General features: G+C 42.1%; 1 protein-coding gene across 1 annotated transcript; it reads right to left on the bottom strand.

Moving 5' to 3' along the window:
- Positions 1–1279: 1279 nt before the first annotated feature.
- atp6ap1lb (ATPase H+ transporting accessory protein 1 like b) lies at positions 1280–12317 on the bottom strand. The gene is made up of 7 exons (XM_070838937.1): positions 12184–12317; positions 4630–4667; positions 3968–4050; positions 2569–2807; positions 2243–2293; positions 1844–2087; positions 1280–1516 (listed from the first exon to the last, which is right to left on the bottom strand). Exons 1-7 carry the CDS (start codon positions 12315–12317, stop codon positions 1280–1282), a joined length of 1026 nt encoding a protein of 341 aa, XP_070695038.1.
- Positions 12318–13366: the final 1049 nt, after the last annotated feature.

The following is a 13366-nucleotide window of genomic DNA, read 5'->3' as shown; positions in this document are numbered from 1 at the left end:
AATATTTCATGATTACATTGTATATAAAAAAAGACCTCCGCAGAGTGACACTTCTGTACATGTATGTGTTTTTGTTTTGTACATAGCTGTAACGGTTAGCTTTCATTTTCACATTTTCACTCTGTCTCTCACCATATTTTATGGCAACTCCTTTGTAGCTTCACTTTGGCAGTCAAACCCAGTGGTGTGGCTGAAGGACCCAGGGCCTCCCTTGTCCAAACGTTTGACTCTCAGAGAGTCAAGTCATCGCAAGACCCGCATTCCTGCCATGCCCTCAGACGGACAGTCTTGTGCAGCATAGTTCCTTGTATTGTCTTTGATAGTTTGTTGTTAGTGCTTTCGCAACTAACCAACTTTGTGCTAGTTTGTAGAACCCCCCTTTGTCTGGCTGGTCTGTAAAAGGCCGTTTCACAGTTAAGTCCCAAGCAGCAGTCTTGTTCAGGGGTGGGGTGAGAGACGCCGGAGGCTCTGAAGGGCCAGTGGTGCTGGTCCATTCACTCCAGCCAGATGCTAGACCAGTGGTTCCCAATAGTTCCCTTTACTTACAGTCAAAAGCTTTTTAAGCCCCTTCTTCTTTGTGCCATATTTGATTATTTTAAGCTGCAACTCATGCAAGACCCTCTGTAATCCTTATTATTAGGAAACACTGAGCTAGCCCAGATAGACCAGCCTTTTATGGCATGCAGCTAATACGGCTATTTCAGCTATAAAACTGGCTGTTTGAAGTATATATTTCTTGCAGCAGTATCAGACAAAATACACTGTAATGAAAGCTGGAAGGACAATGAGTGTGATGGAAGCTTGTAATATGACACTTGTGAGCCATGTAATACATACGTATAATCAGTAGCATCTGATGTTAGCTGTATTAGCTACAGGTGCTAGCCTTTTGTGGTTTTAATGGCTGACTGGGGTGAAGGCCTGTGTATGCTGTTGCCCTTCAGGGCCCCGGGACTATCCTTGACCTTTGACATTAGGATCGTGAACCATCTGTCAGGGAGAGGCTTGAACATCCAAAGGCCTTATTCAAAATATGGATGCCAAGATGCAGCTCAATAAGGAAAGAAGAAGAAGTATCCAACCATGGTCTGGATTTACTTAAAGTAGTTAAGACTTACAAGGTTTTCATATGAACAGGCAAAGTTGTCATTTTGTTGAACAAATATTCTATGGAGGATACTTTTTCATTCTTGCATTCACTTGCTCTCCCCTCAGCTTCGCTTCTCAGCTTTCTCTCTCCCTCTCTCCCCCTGTTGTCCTCCAGCTCTTCTTTTTTCCTTCACAGGCTGTTCTTGTCTGGCAACTCTGCCTCTGGACTACGGGGGAAGTAGACGGTGGCTTTGTGCTCCTCATAGCGGTCGATGTGCTTGAGGTGTACCACCATGTGCAGGGCATAGGCTAAGACGAGAAGCAGGATCAAAGACGTCACCAAGCCCATCAGGATGGCTGGCGTTAGGAAAGTAGCACAGTCACTGGCTGACGCAAACTTGTCTGACTGCACATTGAAGGCCTGGATCTGGAAGAACACAGGGAGAAGGCAGAAAAATAAGATTAGGCTTACCAGGCACAGAGGCACTGGGCAGATGGACAGGTTGAGACAGTCTAGCAGATGGCTAAACAGACAGTGTACAGACAGATTGACAGACTGCCAAACAGACGGTAAACAGACTGACTGACTGACTGACAGCCAAACAGGCGGAACACAAAAGAGAATAGCTGGCAAACTTACAAACACATGCACACACATAGGAAAGGGGGGGGGGGCGCTGACATAACAGTGACTGTGCAGACATCACTAGAAGAGTTACACAACAGAGGCTGTGCCCCTTGTGCGAAAGTGTACCTGGAAATCAGTGAAAGTGATGTGCCAGTTAGCGGATGTGTCAGTGTGGGAGCTGGGCACTAGCAGGGTGTCATATTTGTGCAGGCTGCTGACGTGCTGGCAATGGTAGGATGAAGTGGCAGGAGCGTAGACCTCACTGGCATTGAAGGTAGCCTCCTGCGTCCAGTTGTAGTGGATGTGAACACTGTCTAGTGTGAACCAGTTTTGACCAGCAGCTTCATAAAAAGTGTTTGACATCTGAAGCCTGGCAAAAGAAACAATGTTAGTTATACTCACAATCCACACACATGCACTTGTATGCTGCTATATATGCTTATATAATAATGGACTGGTAAATGTGATAAAAAGAAATATCTTGGGTGGATATTCAAATATTTGAGGTAAGCATGTGCATTTTACCTGATTACTAGACCTCGCAAGTCCTCCACATCACCAAACCTTAATGAAAGCCTGTGGCAAAACAAAACCACAAAGATTAAAACATCAGCCCATTACAACACTAACCCAAAGGAATTCTCAACCGACCACAGAAAATATTAAACTTTTATTCTCTTCTAGATACGGTACTACATGATAGAAAGTACTATCAAACCAAGCCTTGGCTGTATATGTAGAGAAGTGAGCCTCATAATGTATGTGCAACAATTCACTATAAACCAAAACAAATTCCTTGAACACAGGAACACAAGTACTTCTGACCCAGTTTGTCCACAGGTTTGACTTACGTAGCTTTCTCCTTGGTGCAGATGGAGCCTTTAGTGTCTACGGGTGAGTTGGGGTTGAAGACCCTCTCAGTCAGGTCAATAAAGGTATGGTTCCTGTAGCGGATTGCCAGGCGCTTCGCCTTGAACAGAATGCAGGTCTTCCCATTGTAAGACACGCTCAGTGGCCCATAAGGCCCCATCAAAGACTGGAGCAACTTCCTCTTACTGTGAGACATCCCTGGTTGATGCCAGTTAAAAGGCTGTAAGCATATGAAGAGAGGAATAAAGCATGGGAGAAATAATGAAACCTCTAGCGATCAGATTTTATTTGGTGACATACTGTACTTCTGAGATGTGTGCCTTTAGAGAAGATACTTGGATAGATGTGTGTGCCGTGATGGGTTTGCGCATCCTTCCTATCCAGTATCACAAAGACCAAAACAATCAGTGGGCTTGTGAGCATCTTATATCGTTAATGAATCAGTCATTTTTAAGTTTAACACTGGAAAGTCAACCTCAAAGAGGCCAAATGAATTCAGACCAGTCTTTAAGTTGTGCAAGTGGCAAACTGGTAAACTAGAAGGAATACAGTCTTCAAATGCAGACTTTGGAGGATTCAGCCACTGAACAGGGATACAGCAAGTTATCCCATTCCTCAATATAAGCAGCCATTTCAGTCAGGTTGTTCTTCTTCTATAACATGTAGCATTGTGATCTGTATATATCACCACCTAGCAACTCTAGATTTATTCAACACAACTGATTAGGACTTGGTGCACCACCTACTGTACCTCCCTCGTATGCATGCTGCAATATTTCATTTGAATTTGCATGTAACAATGTGGCAGCTGTTGCACTGCATTTCTACACTGTGTAGATAGAAACTGCCCCCTCTAGCTTTTTAATCTCTTTGCTCAAAGGCCACATTTTATTGGAGGGCATTTGGGCTAATCCAGCACTATTTTACAAGACATTAAGTGGCAGTCACAGTGAAGACGAAGTAGTTATTTAATGTAAACTGTTTTGATAATAACTGGAAGCATGAGGTAAGGTAACTCTACTCTTGTGACAATTTCCAAAAGCTGCAATACTGACTATAGTTGTTTAGGAGATGTTTTTGCAATAATTCAGTTTATGAAACAGATGTAATGATACAGCATATAGAGTCAGTGAATTTTCAGTCAGAGTGGTCCTATGTGTGTGGGTGGCAAGGATGTTTTACCTCTGGTGAATGTGAGACCAACAATATTCCCACATCCAAGGTCAAGCAGTGTGTCTGAGTGAGTATGCTCTGTTTTGTTTGCGTGCATCCCTGTGTGTGTGTGTGTGCGTGTGTGCGCGTGTGTGTGTGTTTGTATGTACGGATAAAGATGGAGGCTGATGGTGGAGATAGTGAGGGAAGTACAGAGTGTGTGTGTACCTGCAGTATTCTCCTGAGTGGGTTTTCATCTTCAGGCGTCAAAATAACCTCTTCACTGTCTAAGCCGTACCCACCATCTTGACCTGAAAACACATGCACACGTTACTGCATCATGAAAGATTATATGAGTATATATATATATATAAAGCTGATTGCAATGCTGCATTGCAGATCGCAGCCTAATCATGAAAGTTCAGCTGATTTCACACACGCTACAGACACTCACACACATAAATGAGATACCGCGTACACCTCGGTGCTCGGGCTCCTATCTATTTCCAGTTGTTTTGCGTCATCACAGTGACTCATCAGCAGTTTGTTTCACAGTAGTATTGTTCAGTGTTTACAAATACTGTTCATCTTGTTCCAGCAACATATGATTTGTGAGCAAATAATTTAAAGGAATGCCTCCATCGTTTTTTTCTGCCTTTGGATCAAAGGGCCCAAATATAGCCACGCATCTGACTTGCTACTGAGGTATAGGGCTCACACACACACACACACACCACATTTCAAAATCTGTTTGTATTGCAATGTAGTTGTCTCCTGCAGTAAGAATGAAATGCATTTGTCAGGACTATCTATCCAACACATCAGCGTCAAAATTACCATGGCAGGTTTGATTGAATCAGGTCTTGTGTCACACCAGATTTGTTACTTACTTGATGTGACTCTTGTTGCTTGTTTGGGGTTCTCTTTGCTGTGGAAAAAACAGAAGACACAATAAGTCCTTGTGATCACAGGATGGAGGGAAATATTAAAGGTTGTTAATGCTCCATAATATGTACATGCTTATGTAGCGTTTTCCCATAAAGATCATTGTCTACTGATGCTTCTGCAGCAAAAAAAGTGAGACAAAATAGCTTTGCTGGCTAGTTTATATTAAAAAAAATATATATATTATATGTTGTGAAATTATTTTACACACAGTCAGTGTTTTTATATTCAATAGAAAACCATTATGACCATATCAATACACATTTTATAAACTATATTAGTATATTTAACTATTTCATACAGAGTAAAAAGTCTTTTACCCTCAAAGCTAACATACATACATAAACACAAGCATAATGATGTATTCAATATGTATTAAAGTGAACTAAGTGCACAAAGACAGACTTATTAAAGTTTATTTAAAATATATAGCATTTTGCAGCATAATCCATAAGGAATGTTTCTTTAAACCGGACTGCACACTGTCATCAGTATGACCTCAAATACTTTGCCCACAGAATTGTACTTGCATGATGTCTACGGTATGTTGCAGGTATTCAGTCTTTGTGTGTACTACTGCTTTTACTAAAGGACTGAGCATAGATGTAGGACTGACCTACATAGTGCGGAACAGACAAAGGACAAACCATTTCCTTTTCCTACACGTGTTTGCCCTGGCTGTCGTGCTCTCAGTCAGACTAAACCCTGCATAGCCTTGGACTTCTTGAAGCTAATCCTGATCCTTTTAACTGTCTAATCAAAGACGTAATACGCCACCAATGGGCTTACTGAGCGGCACTGGCCTGGCCAGTTTTGCTTGTTGTGATTGTCCACCGAAACTCTGACTCTGTGGCCTGTCCTAGTGTGTCTGTAGTGATCGTCTGGGCTGGCTTGCTAATCTTCACACAATAGCCAGCTATAATGGGCTTGTAAAAGGTAAACCCTAAAACCTGTGGGAGTGGGCTTGACCATTGGAGTGTGAGACTTCACCAGGCATTGCTTCAGTCTGTTTGCTTATCAGCTTCATCGTAATATTTAAATCATCTTATGAATTGCAGCACAACAAAAGCAAATGTTGTAAGGATTTTCAGCTGTGATTGATATTGTCTTTGTTATCTTTAGTTGAATAGTAATGCTGCAAGGAGTAGGAAAAGCCTTTTTAGAAGATACACAAGATAGACTGAGGATGACCTGAATGTTTCTACAAAATTTAAACACACAAAGCCAGTAAAAAGCTGTGACTACTGTTATTCACAGTGTGAACCAGACACTGATGGAAATACACTATATACTGCAGTTTTTTTTAAGAAAGAGTTAGGAAATAATGATTTAACTGCTTAAAACATCCCCAAAACCTATATTTGTACTACTTATTACTTTCACAAGTAATTGAGTACAGTATTGTGATTTGTGAGGGGAGACTCAATCTCAATGTGTAACCTGTAGGCTTGTAGGGGTACCCTTGTTGCTTGTGGTGGCAAGAAAATCACATTCTCAAGTTACAGTTTTTCTCATATTCCGCTGCCCCTTAATGTGAGAGTAATGGGGCTGTGTGTCTATTTTTTCATTTGCCTTTCATGCTTAAAAGCTCAAACAGATTCAAGGAAATGATGGATCTGTTCGCGTCACCATGACATTTTCACTGATTGGCTCAAGGGGCATATTGTTGGCTCATTCATCCATGCCAGCCATGGATGCCATGCACAAGATCTAAGACACAGCTGTCTACATTTTGTTTCTTCCGACTGAAGAAATTAAGCACCCCTCCAGTCCATTCTGACGTTTAAAAAAATCTACTTGTTTTTTGCTTGTTGGGTAGTTCAATGACAGATCATAACAAGGTGAGCAGACTTGTGCAGACTAACAAATGAAAAGGTATTAGCAGGCCCTGTGCCTGTTTCAATGTAGGTTGCCAGACATATCAGTTCCAGCAGCCTGGAGCAGTTATCTACCCATCTGGTGCAGTTTCTACCTGGGCAATATTGTGTAGTTTAGTGGCAGATAGATTAGGATTAGCGGTAAACACAAGCCAGGTCCACTGGAGCACAACTATGGAGAGACGTAGGCCCTGAACAAGATGAAAAGATTAAGGCATGATGTCAGAGCCGATGGCATTCTCAACAGTTCAAGTGCTAATTAGTACATGTGAGATGACCTCCGCAATCGTGACTGACTGTACAGAACTTTGAGCGTGATCATTTTTAATCAAGTTTAAGGTTATTTAGTTGAATTATTGTAGCTGGTATTCCCTTTTGAAGTATGGTGAAACGTAAACACGTACATTTCTTCTTTATTACACTCAATTCATGGACCTATATTCATTAAATTTATGATATTGGGCTTCCATCAGTATATCAAAGTTATACTGAAACAGACGGCTTCATACACAGGATCAAGTTCTGCAGCAATACAAGTTCATGGTGTGCAACACGTAGATGCAGGCTTCTCTTTTGTTATACAGCACTGATCTAGACTTTGTTTTGGGTCACCCAACACACAGCTGTAGAGTAATCAGGTCGGTTTTCTCAATAAATTTAATTAAATTTAATTAAGCTTCAGTCCAGTTGAGCATATAATGATGGCTGCGTGATGATGTCTGTAGGATGTGAGTGTGTAAGTAACCAACAGGGAGCTACTATGCTGTCATTTCCTGTGTACGAGTGCTTCAGCCTCCATACTGCCGTGTTTATGTGGTGCCAACTCCGACGTCAGCATCATGATTGGCTAAATTAGAGACTCCCTGGCATGTGTGTGTGTGTGTGTGTGTCTGTGTCTGTGTCTGTCTGAGCACATGCTGGTACAAATGTCTAGACACTCCTGTGAACTTACTTGTATGTAATGTCTGCATCCACTACTTTATGGGTAACAATATGACAGTTTACTTATATGGTAAATCCAAATATTTACATTTGCCCAGGTGAATGCTGGGTGAGCAGGTTTGTATATGAAAGAGCTGCCAAAATCATAGAGCGTTTGGCAGCTGGCTGACCGAAGCCTCAGCAGCATGGTAGATACTTGGACGATGCTCACTCATCACCTGCTTTGATATGTGAAACCGTACAAGTCATATAACAACGTACAGGTTCAAAATCCCCTTAGACATCTAAACTTCGTATGTGAGTTATTATGTACAGTGTACAGCTACATTCGGTGATTAACAACCGTTTGTGTCATTGCAAACAAGCTGCATCTGCACCCCACCCCCAACCCCCCTCACCCCACCCCTTCCCAAACACAAGTGAATAAGCACTCCTTCCTCTGCACCTACCCAGGCCTCAGCTGGCTGAGAGGAGCCAGAGGAGTCTGTGCAAGCATGAGTGTGTGAGTGCTAACTAAAGCCCAGCCGTTTGTTCCTGTGCCAGTTTCGCGAGGTCAGCAACCCAGGACTGCTGCGGCCCCGTCATTGGCTCAGCCTGTCACACGGTGCCTTGGTGCTGAACAGGCCCTTTATATAATCAAAGCCATGCCAGAGCCACTCCTTGGCTCACCTCGCTCCCTCTGCATATATCCTTAAATATGTACGCACGCAAGTGCACAAACGTGCACCTACGCAGAGCATACGTCCAGATTATCAATATAAGATTAACCTGAATACATACTGTTGGTCGTTGTTGTGATTACAGTAACTGTTAGATAAGTAAGTGTCCAGCTTTTAAATATTAACAACATGGGAATCATCTATGCTATCGATGGTATCTCGATCAATACATTTTCACTGAGTATATTCACTGGACGTGCTTATTAGAGTCCATGGATTGATAGCTGATTATCATCCATCATCTGTGCCTCTGCTGTGTGCTGCTGAGCAGTGAGAAGGTGTGGTGACTGCTCCCCAAACTTGTTAACAAATTATCTTCGCCTCTGCTGAGTGCTGAGCCACGGCACTCTCTGTATACCAGGATGAGCCCATCCAAGCCTCTACATCCTACTCCAGGAATATAGCGCTGAAGAGTAATAGCTAGCTTGTTAAGTGCAGCAGACTGTTTTCTATGTGGTTCATTGAGCTCACTGTGAATAACATTCAAAAAAAATTGATTTGATTTATTTAGAAAATGAGGAATGTGGATCTGTAGCCATTAGATTTTGGTTTCTCAGCCTGGAACCCTTGTCATTGTGTATATCAATAGTGTATCAGACTACAGTGAGGTGTTTTTGTACTCATATTTCCTTATATTATGCCTATATGAAATTTCAAACCTAGCTATGATAGTATTTCACAATGTACCAGGTGAACTACTTATGCAAAGTAATGTTAATCTCAGAGGCAATATAATTTTTGGTCTACGTATAAAGTATAGTAAGTATATTATATTATTTCATTTATTAAAAAAAAGCACTCAATAAAAATTATTATTTCTCTGACATGGCAGGTAAACATGTCTTCCACCTTGCAGGTACGGGCCTATTAATAGATTTGTTAGTGCAGATTAAGCTTTAGGAGTTTACTAAGATGCTGCTTAGAGACCTGCTGTCATTTCAGTGTAGCTTTGATTGCAGCTTCAAATTTGACCTCAGGTCAAGCACTAGAGTTGTTTAAATCTTCCTACGCCTCTGAGGTCAAATGCATCAGCGCTGGTGCGTACACTCTACCATTGTGACGGTATTCATACTTCTTTGATTATTCACCTTTGACTTGATCTTTTCTCACTGTGTTTTAGTTCTGAATCTGTCTGTCTGCAGGGCAAACAGTGTATAGATTTTTAATAATATGTGAATATTGCTAAAATTAGGGGCTTTTTTATCCCTTTAATCTTTCTTTGAAAGCCGATCACCGATCAATCTTCCACTGGAAATCCAACACTTTGACCTCTAATCTGGGTCTATATTTAGGTCCGTTTGTCAGTGTTTAACAGTTTTATGCTAAATTTGAGCACATGTTGACTATACACAGCGACAGATAAGCCTTTCAAACCTCAAATACTCCATAAGACATAAACATAAACAACGTTACTATAATACGCTGCTGAACGACAGACAGGAACAGTTTGTGGTTTTGGAGCATCTTTTACTTGTTGTGTATAGTTTAGAAGATCCTACAAGTGTTTTTATTTTTAAAATTTCACATGATTATTTTGCAGCGTGAGAATGAGTTCAAAAGGGAAGATGCACGATTCTTGTGCTGGTCTAAATGTGCTGACCCAGTCTTTGACAACATGTCAGTTATAATACAATAGCGTAATTTGAATGTGGACTGTAGAAGGCTTTTGAAATGAACATTAGAGTGACTTCAAATCCATATTAGAGTGACTTGTGTGTATGTTTGATGTTTGAATTTACTGGGCCAGGTTAACTCAACATTGGTTTTAATTGCTAATTGAATTAAGTTTTTATTGTAATTAAATTATCTATCTTGTATAAATAAAATGTTATTAGTTTTTATATCTTATTCTGGTGTTTAAATGCTACACCTTACTCATTTTCTTTAAGTAAGATACATTTCAAATCAGTTTCATAAAGTATTTGATCTTTTCACTAACATGTTTTATTTTATTGTTGAAGTTCATGTTCATTTTTTTCATTTGAAAACAACTATAAAGTACAGCAGCAAAATCTCATCTTGCTGTAGTTTTCATCTCATTCTCTATGTTTGTCTGTGCCGCCGATAGACTCGGCCATGACTCGGAGCGAAGAGGTAATTTTCAAAATTACAACTCAGTCTTTGGACAACTAATCTGTTGCCATATTTGGATCTATGGTGTTATGCTTGGATTGGTGTTATGCTTGGGTTGTTTCATAAATGTGGCTACCACAGAGATTATTACAGCTGAAATGTGTCAACATGGTGACTTTGTCAAATTACTTATGAGCTTTTAAACTTTTAAATTATTTTGTTGTGATTTGGCAAAGAACGACTTGAAAGACATCATTATTTTTAAAATGTTCTTCTAGCACATTTCCTAGAAAGGCTTTGGATAACGATGAATGGAGTTAAGTTAGAAAATTATATAACCATCCAGTAGGCCCTTTTCTGTTTGTATTTTTAACAATTTTGCTCTTGGCTATCTATCTTAGTCCAGTTCCATATTTGTCATCATATTACACATGTCAGTTACCACAGACAATCACGCTTGGTGAACATTTCCTCTTCATTATTGCCCTGCAACCCCATGTCTATAAGCAGTAGAGGCTTCTAACTCACTGTACCTTTTCTTCTGCATTTCCAGCCAATGTTATGCACCCTACAAGGCCTCTGAAATGAAAGGCATGAAAAGCGTCTCTTATATAACAGCATCTTGGAGTGTGTCAGAGCTGAGAATGGAGCTGTGACTGGGGACTGCAACTGTTACGTTGCAGAGTTACGCACAAAGTTTGATCCAGGGACTAGGCTCAAAACCCCAAGAGAAATTATTGTAGCCATTCTCTGTCGGAGTGACTGCGGTGAAAAGTTAAGATAGGGATCTATCAGGGTTTCACAAACACTAGATTAAGCTGGAATGAGAGCAATCCCATGAGACTTGAGACTGTATATGGAATTCTAAATCCAAGTTATCGGTGCCCTAGACTTGTAAACATGTGTGTACGGATAAGACTGTTTTGTGCAATAAATTAAAGCATGACAGTAATAATCTTTTGCTCTCAGGAGTTTATTACTGTCCTGAAAGTGCAATAACAAGGCAACAAATTGTTTGAGCAATGATCAAAGAGCATTGTGTCAGAAACTGCAGCATATTTTGCCTTTGAAGCATTTGCGCTATAGAGGTTTGTGTGAGCCACCATGCATGGCATGGTTTCAAGAGCCTTACATGGCTTTGGCACAATATTATTGGTTTTTGCCTCGATGTCTCTGTAAGCAGACAGGAACTGGAGCTAGCAAAGGCCCTGGCTGCCGACTCGGCACCGTCCCTGTGACACTAATGTGAGTGCCCCCAGGTTTGAGCCCTGAATATTTTATCCAGATTTGACCTGCAGGACTGCATGTGCATTATGCAGACATGGCCGGCTAGAATTCCCTTCTCCACTCTTCCTCTCTCTCTCTCTCTCTCTCTCTCTCTCTCTCTCTCTCTATCAATGACTGCATCAGTAAACAGACCCCAACAGACCATCCCTGATGCATCCTCTCCTCCTTGTCCCATCCTTGTTTACCTTCCCTCCATGCTGCTCCCCTCTTCTCTCCTCTTGTCTTTTCCTCTCTTTTGTACCTCTCCTGCAGGCCCACTGCCCCAGCCTTATTTAGCTCCCTTCTGCCAGACCAACACTACTGTACAGAGACAACAGCCCCATCCGTGATCGATGAGCAGCGTCTGATGCAGTCCCCAACACTGAGACAAACAAAGGCTCGCAGCTCAGCTCTCTCTGATACACCAATACTGCCCCCATTCACGATTTGTGATACACCCAAGGTGAGATTGGGAAATGGGAAGGGATGCGAATGAGAGAAAGAAAGAGATCCTGAGAGAACACATCAGCATCCCAGCATCCCCGCATGCATCTCCTTGTACCCCTCCCCCCCCTCCCCTACACCCCTCCTCTGTTCACAGCCACAGAGAGGATGGATTTACCTTCTGTCCAGGATTTCAGGCACTTCGTCATAGATAAGTCCAGGCTGCAACTCTTCATCAGTGAAGGAGAGCCCAGGCTGGCTGAGAGCTGACAGCAAGGCGAGGGAGCACAGGAGGAATGCGTGTACAGCCATTGAGACAATGAAAGGAGACTGCCGCTGGTTGAGCTCCGCTTCATAATCTGCTCTCCTAGCAGTGCCTGACTCCCAGCTCCTCTGACTGGCAGTCACCGTGGCCAATAAGCAGCGAGCAGAGCTGATCAGCGTGCGTCACAGTCCCCTCACTGCACCCTCCCTCCTCCTCTCCTCTCCTCTCCCTCCCACCCTACTCCCTTCTCTGTCATCCTGCCTCTGCCTCTCACACTCTGCTCACCCTCCCACATCCACTCCTGTGCTCTTTATCTTCTCTTCCACTCGTCCATGCACACATAGCCGCAGGCAAGCCCTAAGTATAGACAGCGGCTCATTCTTTTTCATAGCACATCTCATCATACCTATGCTACCTACAAATAAAACACCCATACACAAGTGGACGCACACGTATACACACATACATCCACAGACATGTCCACTGGCACACACGCCTGCACACAAACACACTCTGTCACAGGAGCAGGCTCACACACACATACACACACACACCCCTCTGTGGAAAATCACCTGGGTATGTCAAGGTCAGATTGTGTCGGAGGATAGGAGGATGTTGACATAACTTTAGGTGGTCACAAAAAAAACAGAGACATGACTGCATGACCTAGATCTCCAGTGTGCTGCCACAATAGCAGAATTAATTCACTTGAGCTATGTGTTGTTGTGAGCACTGAGAAGGCCTGCGGCCGAGGAAATTGTCCACTGAGGCTGCAAATATGGATGACAGGAACAGCTGAGCAACCGTGGGATGAGACGGGAATGAGGGTCCAACCCTGACGACCCTGACGGCTGATCCCGCTTCCTCCTCATTATCCAGCCCCCATGCGTGTAAATGCCTCAGGATCTTGATACAATCTCTCATATCTTTTATTTCGATATCCAATGATGTGATGATTTTCAGAGCAGAACATTAAGAGTGGTTATATAACCAAATGTTTTGACCTACTATCATGGATACTCACATTGATGTGTGGCAGTGATTCACACCAAAAGAGTGACTGCAGAGCAAAATTTAGATTCCTCTCTTCTTTTTT

This window comes from Pempheris klunzingeri, chromosome 11, assembly GCF_042242105.1.
Source record: "Pempheris klunzingeri isolate RE-2024b chromosome 11, fPemKlu1.hap1, whole genome shotgun sequence".
Lineage (NCBI taxonomy): Eukaryota > Metazoa > Chordata > Actinopteri > Acropomatiformes > Pempheridae > Pempheris > Pempheris klunzingeri.
Note: the sequence above shows the minus strand (reverse complement) of the source record. Positions and strands in the feature narration are given on the sequence as shown.

Excerpts from the sequence above, each read along its gene's own strand:
- atp6ap1lb (XM_070838937.1), bottom strand. The coding sequence starts at position 12,317 with ATGGCTGTACACGCATTCCTCCTGTGCTCCCTCGCCTTGCTGTCAGCT. Across the intron at positions 4,051-4,629 it reads AGCAACAAGAGTCACATCAA|GTCAAGATGGTGGGTACGGC; the intron begins GTAAGTAACAAA and ends ATGTGTTTTCAG. Across the intron at positions 2,088-2,242 it reads TTGCGAGGTCTAGTAATCAG|GCTTCAGATGTCAAACACTT; the intron begins GTAAAATGCACA and ends TTCTTTTGCCAG.